Source organism: Cibotium barometz, chromosome 30 (assembly GCF_041138505.1).
Source record: "Cibotium barometz isolate CiBa-2024 chromosome 30, ASM4113850v1, whole genome shotgun sequence".
Classification (NCBI taxonomy): domain Eukaryota; kingdom Viridiplantae; phylum Streptophyta; class Polypodiopsida; order Cyatheales; family Cibotiaceae; genus Cibotium; species Cibotium barometz.
Window position 1 is genome coordinate 44419124 of NC_141075.1, and position 18096 is coordinate 44437219.

Genomic DNA, 18096 nt, shown 5'->3' on the forward strand with positions numbered 1-18096 from the left:
CCCTTGACACATCGTCCTCATGTTGTCAAGCTCAAACGAGCACTATACAACCTCAGATGGGTCTGGAAGTTGTGCTAATGCTTAGTCTAATATTATCCCACTCGAGGGGTGTGGTCAGTTCAATCCAACTGGAATAATTGGGTCTACCTATGATACAATTGCCCTTGGATACTATTTATATATAAATTTGGCAGCTTTCAGTCGTATTCATATTTGAGAACTATTTATAGATAGATTTGGCAACTTCCAGTCATATCCATATTTCGTTGGGAGCCTTTCTTAGTACATGACATCCTCCCTCTCAAAGTCTACCTAGATTGCCGTCAAGGCTCCCTACTGGAGCACACTGGTAGGCAGATGCCATAAGTTTAGTTTGCAATAGTAATTCAATATTATTAGCTCTCTCTCTCTCGTTTTAAATTCTTTGCCTAGTGGAAGATCCTCTTATGTGTGAAAGTACAAGTTCTATTTTCATACATGATTCACATTTGCTTTGGTCATTGAATGTGACAATGCCTTTCTTGTTTGTGGATCATCTATTTATCCGCCAATTGCATCTGTGCATTCCTGTGGGAAAATAGGTGCATTTCTAATGTACTAAAATGGTGTGCGTGGCAACATTTTCTCAGCTGGCATCCATATTCAAGAGTCCCTGCTACATGAAAATTTTGTGCTGGGTCCAGTTGAAACTTGACACAATCAATGTATTGTCTTTATGAAGCTTCCTCGGTGGATGTGCATGCAGCTTGTGCTTTTTTTTCCGCCCTACCTCGTTTTTTTTTTGGGCGGGGCAAATTTAGGCAAACAGCTAAAACAATTTCAGTGGGCTGTGCATGATTTTGCACTGTCTACGCATGTTTAGGGGTCATAAACCCAGCTAATCAAGTGGGCAGTGGGGAATTTCATCCATATAGCTGCCGATTTCGGGAAAATTCGGCCAATCAGCGAAGTGGGTTATGGTGATTTTGCACTACCTAACTCAGGTTTGGGGATTTCAACTCAAATAATAAAGGGGGCAGTGCAGTTTGTGGTCGATTCTACTTAAATAGTCATGTGGGCGATTCGGATTCAGCTGCTGAGGATGCTATGAAATGAGGTGGGCTGTGCTGATCTCTACAAAAGGGGTGGAAAATATCGAAAAAACCATTTGCAAAGGCGGTTGAAAACAGTGTATGTTAGATAGGCCATGATTTTGACCTTTGATCTGCCATCTTTAGCCTCATCATTAGGCTCTCATAACCATGGCATTGCGCAAACTGCGTCCCAACCATAAACCTGCAAGGGCATTCAGTGTCATTGCTTCACTCCTCAGATCAAGGTTCTCTGCATCCGTCACCGCCGGTATTCTCTTGCTTCTCATCGTAACAGCTGCCACTCTATTATGCTATGAGGTGAGTGCATTCAACTGAGTGCTATTTGATTGCTTAGAGTTTCATGACTTTCGTTAATCAGTTGATTAGATTTCCAGCCCTTGATCGATTGCTCTGATTTGAATATGCTACATGTATGCCTACTGTAATAGACACTTATTTATTCACCGATCAAATTTCTGATTATAGTTTTAGGCATGTAATTCATTGGGGCACTGAACGATCATTAGATTTTAGGCATGATTGCCATAATAGCCCCTTGATTTTTTCACTGATCAAATGTTTGATTATATTTTGAGCCATAATAAGCACTTGATTGATTGATGGGTCGTATTTTAGCCAGAGTAAACACGTGGTGAGTCTACTATAGGCCCTTGATTGCTTCATTGATTGAATGATTGGTTAGATTTTCAGCCATAGTAGACACTCGATTGAGTGCTTGATTGCTTACATTTTGAGGTACTATGGATTGGTATGTTTTTAGCCATACTAGACACTTGATTGATTGACTAGATATTGGTTAGTTTTTTAAGGATTACTGGATACTGAATTATTCGAAGTCTGGGTACTGTAGGCAATTGATTATTGACTGAATGAATGATTGATTACATTGTAAGCCATAGTAGACACTTGATTGCCTGTTTAGATTTAGAGCCATTAAGGGCACTTGATCAATCAATTGATAAGATTATGAGCTATAGTAGACAACACCTGGTGGCTAGATTGATAAAAATTTGAGCTATAGTACCCAATTGATTGATTGGTTAGGTTTTGAGCCTTAGGTAGACACCTGATTTCAATTTTATTATTCTGAAGTATTATGGGCATTTTGATGATAGATTTTGAGATACAATTTGATACATTGATTAGATTTTTTCACTTGTGATGCAGGCGCGATACATTGCCATGCACACGACAACAGTAGCAGGTGACAACTTGAAACCTACCCCGTGGCATATGTTCTCAATTCCTCCCACGGATACATGGAACGGTGCAGCTAGGTTCCTTACAATAGTGAAGTGCAATTATTTGAGCTGCTTAACTCACACTCTTAAGCCTCGGGAACGCCATGTGATTCAGTTTAATCACACACATTCCTGCCCCAGCTTTTTCCAATGGATTTATGAGGATTTAGCCCCTTGGAGAAGAAGCAGAATCACCATAGACAGTCTCAAAGCTGCCCAAAAACATGCTGCTTTTCGGGTTGTCATTGTAGGAGGCCGTTTGTACACAGAATTTTACTATGCCTGTGTGCTACCCAGAGCTATGTTTACCCTTTGGGGCTTATTGCAACTCTTGGAAAAGTACCCTGGTATGGTACCAGATGTGGATTTGATGTTTGACTGCATGGATAGGCCTGTGGTAAGAAAGCCTGATTATAAGGACACGGGGCCGCCACCACCACTTTTCAGATATTGTGGCCACAAGGATGCATTCGACATTCCCTTTCCCGACTGGTCTTTCTGGGGATGGTACTCTCTCACTCTGTGTGTGTGCGCACGTGCATGCAGGGGGCTTCTGTGCAAACTTGTTTTTCATCTTTTTCTATGTAATAGCTGCTATAAAAAGCTCAAAGCACAATTTCCCTCTCTCTCTCTCTCTCTCTCTCTCTCTCCATGTCCCAACTTTTAGCCGATTAATGGCACACTTGCACTACTGATTGCTCTCATAGACCCTAACAAATTTTTGTTCCTTCTTTCTTTCTCTCTCTTGGCGCCTGCAAGGCGGGGGATTGGGCAGTCTTCTGAGATGGAAGGACCCTCATCCGGGAATTTTGTATCCCTAAACCAGCAGACCCTCAGCCTTAGATCATGAAGCTCCACAGCTGATTATTAGGTTATTTCTCTCTATTGTTCCTAATCATGTTAGGCCTACACGGCCTTAGTGTTTGTATTCGGTCCAGTAGATCATTTTTGAAACCAACCCCCCCCAGCGCGCACGCGACGCCCCCCCCCCCGGTGTGTTGATTTAATCTTTCTCATTCACATGCGTGCACACCCACACTCCCCCTCCTGTGCAGACGTCTACCTAAAAGCAAACAGTTTTGTATATCTAGTTTCTAGTTTTTTTTTGGTATGCTGGTTCAGCTCTTGTGGTAGCTGGGGTATTGTACAAGGTTTGAAAGGTGCAATCTCCCTTTATTGAGCTTTTCAGTGAGGGTGTAAGCTCACTTTTTGTTAATGAAATGGGGTTGCATGCCCGCGCACCCACACACACGCACATGTATGTATACACACATACACGCGCACGTGCACATATATGTATGTATGTGTGTGTGTGTGTATACATACATGTGCGTGTGTATATACATATATATATGTATATATATATATATATGTATATGTATATGTATTTATGTATGTATGCATGTATGTTTGTGTACATGTATGAGTGAACTGCGTCCGTCCTCTGTGCAGTTGCATCTGTGTGCGACCACGCACACACGTGGTGTGACGTCGAGAGAACGCTGCTGTGCCTTTCATCCGTTGGGTACACACACACACACACACACACACACACACACATACATATATGTGCACGTGCATGTGTGTGTATACATACATGTGCGTGTGTATTTACATATATATATGTATATATATGCATATATATATATATATATGTATATATATGCATATATATATATATATATATATATATATATATATATATATATATATATATATATATATATATATGTATGTATGTATGTATGTATGTATATGTATTTATGTATGTATGCATGTATGTTTGTGTACATGTATGAGCGACCTGCGTCCGTCCTCTGTGCAGCTGCATCTGTGTGCGACCACGCACACACATGTGGTGTGACGTCGAGAGAACGCTGCTGTGCCTTTCATCCGTTGGGTTTGGCCTGACGTTCGCCTGCCCGTCTCTCTTCCGTCAGTCGTCTCTCCTCCGGCTCTGCCCTGCTCTGTTTCTTGCTCGCCGCCTCTTATCTTCTGGGGCCTCCGTGTGTGCACGCGCGCGCGCTCTTTTTTTCTTGGCTGTTTGCCTGTTCACTTTGTATTTTCTCTCCTGATCTTACTGTTTCGATTGTGTTCTATATTTCGCCTTCTCTTTGGATTTTTTTTTTCTTCTCGTCTTCTTTGCTTTTGCCTCCGCCTGCTCTTTCGGTTTTGTGTGTCTGTGTGCTGTCTTGTGTGTTTTTTGTGTCTATTGCCTGTGTTTTTCCTTTCTATTCCTTCATGGCGCAATCCGTAGCTACTTACCATAGAAGGGAATTGATCCCAAATGCAGACAATTGCATTCTGATTTGTAGCCTCTCCGTTGTGACAATCCTGAACTGCAGCAGTTCTACGACACTCTTGAGGAAGGTTTTGCAGATATCCGACAAGCATGGGATGTGCCTGTGCCGGATTTTCGTTTGCAAATTTTGGGTCATGTTCTCTTTGAATTTGTAACGAGACTATCACAAAAAGCGGTGATTCTTTTTCTCCTTGGTAAAATACCTTCTGCAGCAAATGTTGATCAATGGATAAAAGCCATGCTTGGGGGATGCTTTGTGGAAGGGGTTTACTCTGCGGTAAGAGGTTTTTATGAGGTGATTCTCACTGAATCTAAGTATAAACAAATGTTGTTAGAAAAGGGGTTTACTTTGCGGTAAGAGGTTTTTATGAGGTGATTCTCACTGAATTTAAGTATAAACAAATGTTGTTATTAAAGTCACCATTGTTCTTTGGACAACAAATGGTGAATGTTTACCCTTGGTTTCCCACCAAGGATCATCAGAATTTTATCAAACACAGATGCCCTGTGTGGGTGGAAGTGGTGGATCTCCTGGTTTATATCCTTGATCTTCTGGCAATGTAAACAGATTCTGTATCCTTTGGGATACAGCTAAACAAACCCCTGATAGGGTAGCGATGGATGTTGAAATGCAAGGAATCCCAACTCAGAAAGTTTTCTTTAAGCTAAAATGGGAAAATTTTGCAGGTCCTTGTTTCAATTGTAAAAAGTTTGGACATCGTATACAAACAGAATGTTCGTCGCTTTTATTGCGGCCACTTGTTGCGGCCATGCACTCTCCTCTTCAATACAAACTCAAAAGGGGAAGAATGTGAATCACTTGTTTGCACGTGGTGCAGAAAATTCGATGCATACAAATACAATTGATGTTCAATCTGCAGTGTGTTCTTTGCATAGTGACTTGAGTAGTCAGGCTGCCATGAAAGTCTGGCGTTTCGCACAGTGTAACTGAAGAAGGACATGCATTCATGGGGTTAAAAGCATCCCTTCACTCCCACTCACCGGGGTTTCAACACAAGTATATGGTAGGACACTCATTATATAACCAAAGGCTCCAAGAGTTCATAATCATCCCTTGAGATGGATCAATATAAATGTGCTTTTTTGTCTTGCCCACCACTCTCATTGGCCGGATCACCAGACCCTCAATGATTTCCTGCTCAACACTTCTCTCCAAGAGCCATCTATCATGAATGGAGTAGAAGATTGGTACATCATCCTGTAACATGCAGTGGTAGTATTCGTAATTGAGGATCCTATCACACAAATGCTCACACCGTCTTCTGTATCCCGAGTCCTCGATGATTTCCTGCTCACACTTCTCTCCAAGAGCCATCTATCATGAAAAACGAAAGCACTAAAAAAAAGTGGCTTTCCTTGTTTTTTTTTTTCTCCTGGAATAGCCGGCGCTGTCCTGCTGCGTTGCTGACGTCGAGTATTGCCGTCAACCTTGCTTTCCGGCCGTCACTGCTGCCGTCGCCAATACCTTCGCACCAGCCTGCGTGTGCGCCTGCGCCAGTCGGCGTGGGCCTGGGCAGCACGGCAGCGTAGCCCTGGGCGCCTGCCGTGCGTGGACTCGGTGCCGGCTTGTTGGCCTAGCCAGGGTACATGCCCGCCTAGCATAGGCGCTGCCTCGCCGCCTGGCCTGGCCTGGCCGCCTGGCTACGCAGCCTTGAGCGCCTGCACATACTTGGCCGACTACAAGCCTGGCCGCCAGCATAGACACCAAAAGCCAACACTTGCCCAACGTACAGATGCTCACGACCAGCAGTTCTTCACGACCATGCGCGTGGCTCGCTTTCTCTCGCTCTCTCTCTCGTTCAACGAAAAGCAACGTGCAACGTGCTTTTTTTTTTTTCTTTTTCCTCTCTCTACAGGACATGCGACTGCACAACCGATTCAGGCCTCTTCTTCATGCAAAGCAATCAACCCTTCCTAACTACCATCTCCCATCAACATGGGTCTCTTTGATGAAGAAAAAACACATACTAAATCTGAAAACAGCAGTATGCACAGAAAAAACAGCAAGCTTTTTAACACATACCTTTCTTCGACCTCTTCTTCTCTACCTATCGACTTGCTCGTTCACGAGGTATGCTCTGATACCACTCTCAAATCCCCACGGATCCCCTCGTGATCGATCTTGGTTCGAGACTCAAAACCTGCAAACAAACGAACAAACAAACAACAAGGGGGTGCAGGCCTGACTCACCTCGAGCCCACAGTCTTGGCTGTCCCCACCGAGCCACGAGCTGAGCTAACTAGGATGACGTACCGACCAATCTCCTCCTCGCGACGTCCCATACCTCCACGAAGCTGCCCTCGCGGGCCTCGAGATTGCTGCCGGCCTCAGCTGCATAAAGCAGGTGCACGTCTGCACTAGATCCAGGCTCCAAGACCATAGAGCTCTCACAAACTCGCGAGACTCTCTATATTACAATAAACTAACCTTGGCCACCCTTTTATAGGCTCTTGGCCGGTCATCGGGCATCCACACTTGGGCGCCCGCCCGTCCATACTTGGGTGCCCGCCCGTTAGTATTTCCCTAACTCAGCTCGTCAATCAGCCTGCCTAGTTCCAAGCTTTCCCAAGCCTCGAAACTAGTCTTGCACCATTGTCACAATCACCCAGCTCAAGCTGTGATCAAGGACACGGGAGAAGAAGACGGGAGCCGGCCCGATGTGCGATGGTGTTAGGGTGGGAGTGGCTTGTGGTTGAGGGTTCAACCATTGGTCCGGGTTAGTTGCATGATGCATTTGGTAAGACGACAGGGGCAGTAGGCGGCGAACCAGCAGGGGGGCGCAACAAAATGGGGAGAGATTGCACAACACAATGATGAGAGAGGAGATTGGCACTATGCACATGTAATCGTGCTCGCTGAAGCCTTCGCCCCCCCCCCTCTCTTGAGCCGCCGCCTGCTCGCACCCATCCTCCCCGCCCTCGTGACTGCCTCTCCCCGCCTGCTCGCACCCCCCCCCTCCGCACCCCTGTGCTTCTCGCGCCCCCCGCCCTCCCTTTCGCGCCCGTCACCCCCTGCCCGCCTGCCCCGTCTCCTTCGCGCCCCCCGCTCCCCCCCTTCCTCCGCGCCCCGCCCCCCCTGCCTGCCCCCGCCCTTCCCCCCCTTTCGTGCTTTCCCCGCCCCCCCCCTTTTGTTCCCGCTGCCCCCCTCCCCCCTTTTTTTTTTCTCCGCCTCTTCTCTGTTATTTCCGCCCCCCTCTGTCTTCCGCCCCTCCCCCTCTTCCCCTCCCCGCTCCGCCTTTTTTGTGCAGCTCGGTTCTTGCAGGACCCTCCGTTTTTTGCTTCGCCCTCGACTCAGCTTTAGACTCTAATGGAGGTTCCTCCCGCCCCACCTCAGAGGGACTCTTCCGCAGCCACCTCGCCCGCCCCTGAGGATACCCCCATCAGGCTTTCTCTTTCGCCAGAAGAGGAAGCGAGCCTCGCCGCAGAGGTGGAACACCTCCACGCACATTCCACCATCTGCCGTATAGTTGGCACTCGCCCCCGTAGAGGGGAGATCCGGGATCTTCTCCAGGCCCGCATTCTTGCAGATGTGGGCAAGATCCTGGACGTTCAGTTACTGGGCCGCGGACACTACAAGATTGAGTTCGAGACAGCCCAGAGCGTGGCCTAGGTCCTAGCCATGAGTCCCCTTGACATCAAGGGCGCTCGGGCCTTCTTCAGACCTTGGCAGCATGGGTTCGACCCAGCAGCGGCCGAGCAGGGAGAGCGCCTATTCCATGTCACAGTTTGCTTTCCTGGACTCTGCCGCGAGTACCTTCCGCTCCTTTCTAGGATAGGATCATTGGTGGGCTCGGTGCTTGAGACTGGCCCCATAGCAGCTTTAGTGGTGGCTAGAGCAGCTGGCCTGTCTTCGGTCAGAGTTTTGGTTCTTGACATCTCCTCCCTTCCGAAGGTCATTCAGTTACCTAGGATAGGGGAGGGGATGGATCGATCAGAGAGTAGAGTTTCCGGGGCTCCCGAACCAGTGTTTTATATGCAAGCAGGTCGGCCACCTGGCCAAGGCCTGCCCTTGCAGGAGACCCCGATCTTCACCGCAGCAGCAGACCCCCGATGGCCCGCCCACAGATGCGGCTCGGCAGGCAGCCTCCGGGATACTTGCTCAGCCCATAGAGACCTCGGATTGGCAGCTTGGACAGGGACGCCGTAGAGGGAGACAGCCACAGCAGCATGCCCAGAGACCGACGCAGCAGGAGTCACAGCCTCAGCATCACTGGGTTCCAGTGAGGAACAGCTTTGCTCCCCTCCAGGAGGAGACCCTAGTGCAGACTGAGGATCAGGAGATGCCAGCACCCCCCCCCCCTTCGCCCCCACCCCCCCTCCCCCTCCCCCTCCCCCTCCCCCTCCCCCTCCCCCGTCCCCCCCTCCCGCCTCGCTTCCACCTTCGCCTCCTCCCGTTCCCGCTCCCGCTTTTTCAGCGGCTCCTTCCCCACCCCCTTCTCTCCCCCCCCCCCCCCCCTCCGCTCGCCTCAGCTCCCCGAGAGGCACTGGCAGTACCGTGGCGCTCACCTGCAGTCCGGCGGGCACTGAGCACCGACCTTGCTCGAGCATCGCAGAGGAGACCTACCATGCCGATTCGTGCTTCACGGATATCCTCTATCCGCAGTCGGCTGAGTAGTCTCGACACTAGACAGTGCTCGGAGGCCTTCGACTACTCCTTCACACGCCTTTTTGGAGCGGAGGGCCCCCATGAGCCAGCACCCATCAGAGTTCATGTGGTGATACCTCCGGCCCGAGGGGAGGAGGCATTTGATTTAGCGGTGGCCTTCTCCTTCCCTCTCTGCGGCACTAGCGACCGGGAGTGGACTCTGGATCTCGCTCTTAGTATTTTGAAGACTCAGGCAATTGAGTTTTCTCACCATGTGAGCGATTTGGAGATGACAGACGTGATAGGCCGACTCTGGGAGTTGGCACATTTCTTTGATACCAGGAGTGCGGATGCCTCCGGGGTTCGACATTTGGTGGTTCGCAGAGTGGCAGACCTAGGACGAGACCCTGGCTATGTATGCATACATGACGTTTCTCTCTCTGAGCGGGAGGCAGTCACCATGGGACACAGCCATCGGCGCCTGGTTCGAGACTCTTGCAGCACACCGGGTGGGCAGATTCGTAGCCGCTCAGATGGGGACTACTCTCCATCCAAGCCGCTTGCGAAGGCCCGCCGTATGGCTAAGACAGCCTCCACCTCAGCAAGTCATCCATGAGGATCATCTCATGGAATGTACAGGGCCTTGGCGGCGCACACTATGTACGTTATCGTGGTTGCTTGAGGCAGGAGCTTCAGAGATGCCTGGTTGGGGGCAGTATTGATATTCTGATGATGCAGGAGCACCATTTGAGTGAGAGCAGGATTCGGAGATATGGTTCGGTGATGCTTGGTAGATGGGACACATTTTGGTCTGCAGGTTTTGGCCCCTTGGGTGGGCAGGGAGGAGTATGTATGGTCATTGCGGATGTATGGTGGCAGGCCATTGTGGATCGTGGGGTCATTGTGCCTGGTAGAGCACAGTATGTTATTCTGAGGATGCACGACGAGCACTTTGGTGTGCTCAATGTCTATGCGCCCAACCATGCTAGTGCCAGAGCAGAGTTCTGGACCCTTGTTACAGATGCATTGCCTGAGGCCGCACATTGGTGTGTCGGGGGAGACTTCAACATGCTTGAGGACTCGGCCGATAGGGTGGGAGGCAGTCATGTTACAGTGCACGGCACGGAGCTTGCAGCTTGGGAGCGATTTTGTATGACATTGCGGATCACTGATGCATGGCAGCATGAGGCTTTCTCCTGCTCTCAGGACAGTCTTAGTTTTTCTCGGTCGGATCGCCGGCAGGGAGGGACTAATCTATCACGGATTGATCGCTTCTATGTGGGCGACAGGTTCGGGGAGCATGGTGGCTCCGTTGGCATTCTCGCTGGCACCTCTTTTTCAGACCATGCGCCAGTTATTCTGACACGTGAGGAGAGGACGCGGGAGACCAGCTTGCAGTTGAGCATCCCAGAGAGGATACTTACAGATCCCAGTCTTTCTGAGGACATTGAGAGGATATGGCATGATAGCCAGAGCTCTGACATGGATACAGCAGGCCAGTGTGCCCAGGGACTCATCGAGCTCAGCTCTTTTTTGCACGCTATAGCCTTGACACGGCTGGGAGAGACACGAGAGCGGGGGCGTCGCTTGAGACGTAGCCTTGCTTCGCTCCAGCGTCTCCAGGAGCAGTTGCCTACATGTGAGTGGGTGGCGTCCCAGCTGAGCCAGGCACGCCAGGAGGTTAGAGAGGCAGAGGAGCAGAGACATGAGTTCTACTATCATCGCCAGGCCTCTCAGTGGACGCAGCTTGGTGTGACTGGGGAGTTTTTTGAGATCACCGGACCCCGCCATGCTCGAGCAGGAGTACGCCAGCTCAGGAGGCAGGACGGATCTTTAGCCACTGAGCCCGGGGAGATTAGAGCCATTGCCACTGAGTTCTATAGAGATCTGCTTTCAGCGGAGCCAACCACGGAGGCACGTGATGCTTGCAGGCAGATTGTGTGGGCCCATGTGCAGAGGAGGGTCACAGATCGTATGCGCATAGTTTTGGGTGAGCCCCTTTCAGAGGATGAGCTTGTTGAGGCTTTGAGGGTCCTTCCGCGTCATAGTTGCCGTGGGGAGGACGGATTGACGCCTGCCTTTTTTATGCGCTATTGGGACCTTTTGGGGCCAGGCCTCCGCAGGGGCTTTCAGTATGTTTTGGACACTGGGGTGATGCCACAGAGCTTTTCAGAGGGCTTGATCTTTCTTATCCCCAAGGGGGAGGGAGTGTCAGATGATATTCGGCATTGGAGGCCTATTACGATCCTCAATACTGTCTACAAGGTCCTAGCAAAGGCCTTGAGTTTGAGGATCCAGCCCTTCCTTGGGGAGTTGATTCATGCTACCTAGACAGGATTCGTCAAGGAGCGCAGTATCCTTGACAACATTTTCACCTTCTGGGAGGTGACGGCCCGAGCTAGATTTCTCGGTGAGGACTTGGTCGTGATGCTTCTCGATTTTGAGAAGGCATACGATAGAGTCGATTGGGGTTTCCTAGAGGGCACTATGCTTCGCCTGGGTTTTGAGCCTTTTTGGATTCAAGGAGTGGCGGCTCTATATTCCACAGCTCGTAACTAGGTGTTGATGGCAGGAGGACGGGGGCCGAGTTTTGAGTTGACCAGATCAGTCCGTCAGGGATGCCCTCTCGCCCCGTTCCTTTTTCTCTCCTTTGCAGAGGGTATGAGCATGTATCTGACAGCAGAGGAGGTTGGTTTGAGAGGACTTTAGCTCCCAGTCCGGGGCGAGGACCTGCACGATTTTGAGTTTGCTGATGACACGGGATTGTTTCTGCATGACCAGGAGGCCAATCTACAGAGGGCAGAGTAGTCGCTACAGGTTTTTGGTGTGGCTTTGGGAGCATTGATCAATTGGCACAAGACAGTGGCTTTTTGGATCAGTAGCGCTCCCGCTCCGGCATGGAGCCCAGACCCGGGTTTTAGATGGATTCCTCTTGGCACAGCAGTGCGGTATCTGGGATGCCAGATTGGACTTGATTTGTCACCTGAGCAGCAGATCGCCCTGCTTCTTTTGAGCATTCGGAAGAAGCTTTTATATTGGAGTACAGCTCGACTATCCTTGGCTGGGAGGGTGGTGGTGACAAATCAGGTGCTTTTAGCGACTATGTGGTACATCATGTCTTGCTGGATCTTCTCGAGCTCTTGCATCAGCCAGGTACAGAGGCTGATCAGGAACTTTCTTTGGTCTGGGCGGGATGGTCAGCCGGCCCGGGCTAAGGTTGCTTGGGCAGTTATTACTCTTCCGTTGGCCCAGGGGGGCTTGGGCATTATAGATCCAGCTGATCAGAGTAGAGCTTTGTTGGGGAAGCTTATTGTTCGGGGGCTGCTTCCAGGCGCTGAGCCTTGGAAGGAGCTTCTATTTCAGCGGCTACAGGCTAGAGCTCCCCCACCAGCAGGGGACACTTGGGCACCAGAGATACGGTGGATCTTCATAGAGATGAGGAGGACAGGCCTCAGTAGAGGATGGGAGGACATATTTGCCTTGAGCATCTTGCGAGCTTGGGAGTTGCTGAGACTGGGGCTTTCTCAGAGACCTCCCACTTGTGATGAGGAGCGGGCCAGACAGCCGCTCATCTGGAGCCCCGCGGTACGCACAGTGCAAGGTCATATGCTAGGTTCTCGGCCTCATCTAGCCTGGGGACCATTGGCGGCAGGCCCAGCACGCAGTTTTGGAGATTGGCAGGCCTTTTGCAGTCTCTCGGAGGAGATCTAGGCGGAGAGGCTGAGTTACTTCAGAGGGGGGCTGGCATTTCAATCTCCCATATTGCCTTCCATTTCCTTCTCCAACAACTAGAACTCCAGCTCACTCTCTAGATTTTATTATAATAGATGACATTATCCTCACTCATTCTCAATGCATTGTACAGAGCCTTGGTTGTACCTTTGTCCAAAGTACATCCATTAAACCAGACCCAATGGATGACATTCAGGAGGCACTCACTGAGGAGTGGTTCACGCCTTTCGAGCTAGCGGCCCCACGGTGGATGGGAGCCTTTACACAGTTGGAGATCTTGATTGCTGTCAGAGCTTGCACTGAGGATGGTAGATGCCTCTACTATGAGATACAGGATGAGGAGAGACTTTAGAGAGTGGAGGCGGAGTCGCCTTTGGTTGCAGAGTGCATCTTTCAGAGGATACGGGTAGTGGCCGCCGCTTCTCGGAAGTGGCTTATTGATCCAGACCCTGCAGATGTGGACTCTGATTGGCGCATATGGGCATGTGCTGCACGCCCCTTGGCCCGGCTCTAGTGAGACCCTGGCGAGTACGAGTGGCATGATCCTTATGCGTCCCGCGAGGCCACAAAGATCACCTTTTTCCAGTATACTGTTCGGTTGGGGAGGCATATTTTGACTGCGAGGAGGATGGTCTCTCCAGCTGCATCGGAGCATTGGCGGCTATAGGGACTCTCACAGGAGTTCCCAGAGAATTTTTGGACCAGGCTCTGGGCTAGCCGACAGGCACGCGGGGTCTCGACATTCCAGTGACTGGTTGCCCACAGGGGCTTTGCAGTTGGCACCTGGCTTGTCTACAGTGGCCTTCCATCGGCCTGCGTCCGATGCGGCCACCCATTGGAGACACAGAGACATTGCCTATGGGACTGTCCACACACGCAGCAGATTTGGTTGAGGATGCTGTGCATTTTGGCCCCCCTCTCTCCAGAGGGCATGTATATGTGGGGAGCCGCTGCTTGGTCGACTTCATCAGGGCCTGCTCTGGGATACGAGACGGAGCAAGACAGCCAGGCCATCAGATTCATTAGGGGCCAGCCTCGCCTTGTTCCTTCACCGGATTTCTCGTCCGCCGGCTGGACACAGGAGAGGGATCTACGATGGGAGCTCCTCAGCAGCCTCACCATATGGTTCACCTGGAGAGCCCGTTGTTTCAGGGCCTTTGAGGGGAGACTGGAGCCACCAGCAGAGACTGTTCGGGGGATCTGGCAGGAGTTGATTCACACCCTGCGAGGACAGTATAACCGCATCCGGGGCGACTCGGATCGAGCGATCTTGCGGCGCCAGGCCTTCCACACCACTTGGCGCAGCGACCCCTTCTATACTCTACACGCGGGTACCCCCCGCTGGCACTACAGGCCACCTGTTTGGATTTTCCCCCCTCCTATTGTATGATATAGCCTCTCAGTTATTTGTACTTTTTGCACCTAGGGAGAGTCTCCCTAGCTGCCTTGATTGGCTCTCTGCTCTGCCTTCTTATAAGCAGGAAAGGGTTTTGTAGCCCAGTGGGCGTTTTTTTATAACTAATGAAAGGATCTTTTCTCAGAAAAAAAAAACACAATGATGAGAGAGAGAGAGAGAGAGAGAGAGAGAGAGAGAGAGAGAGAGAGAGAGAGAGTATTTTCGGGTTCCACGCGGATATGTACAGTTATGGGAGAAGGTGAGGGCTGGCCTTACACCGTTTGGTGATATTTCTCAGTTGGAGGGCATTTAGAAAGCCTTAGGACATTGTCCAGCGTACAACAAATCAAGTGTACCATATGATGGTGGAAGACATGCGCTAGATCACTGAGAAGGCTGATACGGTATGGAACATCAGGAAAAAGTAGGGCCTGATGGAAGGAAGTAATCTTATAGGGCTGGTGGTCTAAGATTCCATATCAAGGGAAGGTGTTCCTATGGCGCATGCTAGTTGGAGGTTGGAGGCCTACCATTGGGGGACCAGTTGCGAAAGTGGCAGATTGCTTCTGGTAATTGTGTGTTTTGTCCGCATCTTTTCATTTCATGTCCGGTGGCAAAGAAGGTGTGGGATTTCCTTTCTCGTGTATGGATTCCGTTGACAAATAGGCCCGTAAAGGTTAAAAATTGGATTTTTGGCAAGATTCCAAATGGGCCGGATAACCCAGAACATTTAATTTTCTTTCATTTTTTCAGTTGGACAGGTTTGTGGCATATCTGGTTAACTAGGAATGCCTTCATATTTGATACAAAAGTGGGTATTCCAGCTCACATAGGTCGTATAAAAGGGCTACTATTGTGGCAAGTCTCTTCCTTGGCGGTCAATTCATTTGGTGGAGAATGACATGGCTATATATTGGATGAGGGTACTTCGAGCTACACCTGTGGTTCGGAGTAATTAGTGAGGGAAAGCTAGTACATCACATGGTGGCCATGTGGCCATTTGTAAAGTAATTTTTGGTAATATATCTTCTATTACGAAAAAGAAAAGAAAAAGAAAAGAGAGAGAGATTAAGCGTCTACTAAAGACCCAATGGGCCTATGAGGCCAAAGTGATACAATAATGTCCATGGCATATCTCCTCATGGAGGAGAGAAGAAGAAGAAGAAGATTGTATTATCGTCTGTTGGGGGCCAAATATGACCCATGGGACCAACAAACTAGTACAAGCTCATGTGTGGCATAATGTGACTCAAGCTCCTCTCTATGTTTGAAGAGTTGAGTGATGAATGCCCCCAAAACAGTGGGTGTGGCTTTAAGCAATACTTGTGGTAGCTTTGTGTGGCCTTCACGGAGTTTGGTGAAACCGCCTTGAATATGTGTATATCGAGGACAAACCATGACCATATGTTCTTCTGTCTCCATGGCCTTGCACAAAATTTGTAGATTCTCCTCCCTGCCTTGGCACCTTCTGCCATGCTCCTCTTTCAATCTCAAGCTTGTGTGATCTTGTCCGAAGACATGCTATATTCCTGCGTGCATGGGGTGGCATTGGTGTGATTATGTATGCTTGAGTGTTGTCCTCTCCTTGTGTGTAGAATGACCAAAAATCAGGATTAATGGCATCACAATAGTTTTCAAATTTAGCCTTTTTCTCCGCTGATTGGCACTTGTTATGGAGTGTCTGTAGGAGGGCGTGATGGAAAACTTCCATATCCATATTTTCATGTGGCAGTTCTAGGTATTTGTCTACCTTCCATCGTTTGAACCAGCCTTGCATCCATCCGGAAGATAGCATCTTACTTTTATGATTCTTTTGTGGCCTCTTGCTTGTCTCCCAAGCCTTCTTGGGTAATCTATCATCATTCATACGTTTGATCTTGATTATGTATCGGAAAACCCTCTTCATTGCGTGACATTCAATTGGTTGACAGCCTGTCTCCAGGAGTAGTATTGAGTAAGGCGTTGTAGCTTTGACACCCAGATGTCTTCTTAGGAAGGACTTTTGCATTTTCTCAATATCATCCCAAGTTGATTGTGAGATGCTTCTGCCCCATACTTCGACTCCGTACAATACTGTTTGCAGCACATAAGCATCAAATAACATTCGGTGTACGTGCCATCTTCTTGTATCATTGTGGCTGCAATCATTTTCAAATTGGTAATATTTGCTCCACCTTGTATCAACTCCACTGTATGCATTGGCTCCATCTATAGTTGGCAGGTATGTCGATGCCAAGGTATTTGAAAGATGACACCGCCTCTATTGTCTGCCCATTGTACACAATGCATAGGAGAGTGTTTGGTTGCTGTGTTTTGACCACCATTAGTGTCTACTAAAGACCCAATGGGTCTATGAGGCCAAAGTGATACAATAATGTCCATGGCATATGTCATCATGGAATGGAAAATAAAATAGAAACAAAACATAGCTATCTCACTGGGTTGGTACAAAACTGTCCATGGAAAGTCATCATGGAATACCAGGAACATGGAACATGAGAGGAGCATCAGCCCCCAATAGATGGCATACCACTTTCCAAAATATCAAGCATGGGGCAAATGAGTATGGTTGAAAGGTCTCCCTTAGGTATGTCACATGGAAAGGTAGCTCGATGGCGGTGGAGCATGTCTTGGATCTGGAGCTCATGAGGGGATCGTGGCCGACGTCTGGGGGGCCGGGGGCATCGGCGGAGGCCCGGTCCGAGGTAACTCCTCTCGGGTGAGGTGGGTTTGGAGCAGCCCAAGGTGGGTCCACAGGATCCACTGTATGGTCCAGAAGAAACTGGTGATGGTTGGCTGGCGAGGAAGGGGTTGGGGTGACTGGGGCTGAAGATCTCTCAAGAAGGTGTCCCTATGTGTGCGGAGCTCAAGCAAGAATACTGGTTCAGGAAGTCAATGATCTTGGAGAGTGGACCAAATCCCTCATGAGACAGATAGTGAAACCTCCCATGGATCTCATAGTATACTGGGCAGTGCCATATGTAATGCTCCTGTGTCTCAATCTCTGTGTGGCATAGTTGGTAGATCCTCTCCTCTTTGGGTCTCTGTATGAGCTCCCCGGCTCTGAAGACGCGCTCACGTATACTTGTCTCCACTCTAAGGTGGTGGGATGAAATCCGTATCTGGCCAATCGCAATCCGAATGGCATGGGACATGTGAACACTCAGGTAGTGGCTGGATGAATCCGTCCTCGGTGTGCAGGAGAGAGAGAAAAGAAAAAGAAAGAAAGAAAGTTGTATTAGCGTCTTCAAAAGGCCAAAATGACCTATGAGACCAGAAGGTTACATCATATCCATGAGGTACATCATCGTGGGTACAAAATAGTAATAAAGAAAGATAACAAAAATCTACAACTATAAAATCTGATCTAGGTGCATGAGCAGAGAATTCTCATATCACCCTAATACATCCCTCATGGGCCGCTGTGACTTGGTGCTCAAGGTGGTAAAACTGAGCTGGCGCGAGAAGGTCCTGCAATGATGGGAGATGATGGCCCGGATCCTCCTATGGTGGCGTGGCCATGGGCGAGGGCCATGGGGTCTGGGGTGTCGAGCTCTACATAACTCAATGGCTCTGTCGAGTGTCACACCTCTCGGTCGAGCTCCTGCACTAGCCTGTGGTTCGGGTATGATGGGTGGATCGGCCCTCGGAGTGCTGGTATGGAAGAAGTCGGTGAGAGCTCTCTGTGCTGGTCCTCCAGCAAGTACAGCTGATCTGGATCTCAC

General features: G+C 49.5%; 1 protein-coding gene across 3 annotated transcripts in view; it reads left to right on the forward strand.

The window, feature by feature from the left end:
* Positions 1–480: 480 nt before the first annotated feature.
* The window catches only part of LOC147621536 (uncharacterized), a 50499-nt gene continuing 32883 nt past the window's right edge, over positions 481–18096 (forward strand). The window contains exons 1-2 of one of the 3 annotated variants that reach the window (XM_086824297.1): positions 481–1391; positions 2262–2842. In XM_086824297.1, coding sequence (XP_086680423.1) covers positions 1242–1391; positions 2262–2842 — 731 coding nt within the window. In that variant the 5' untranslated portion in view covers positions 481–1241. The remainder of the gene's footprint in view (positions 1392–2261; positions 2843–18096) is intronic. The other 2 variants (XM_086824299.1, XM_086824298.1) reach the window with 2 other exon arrangements.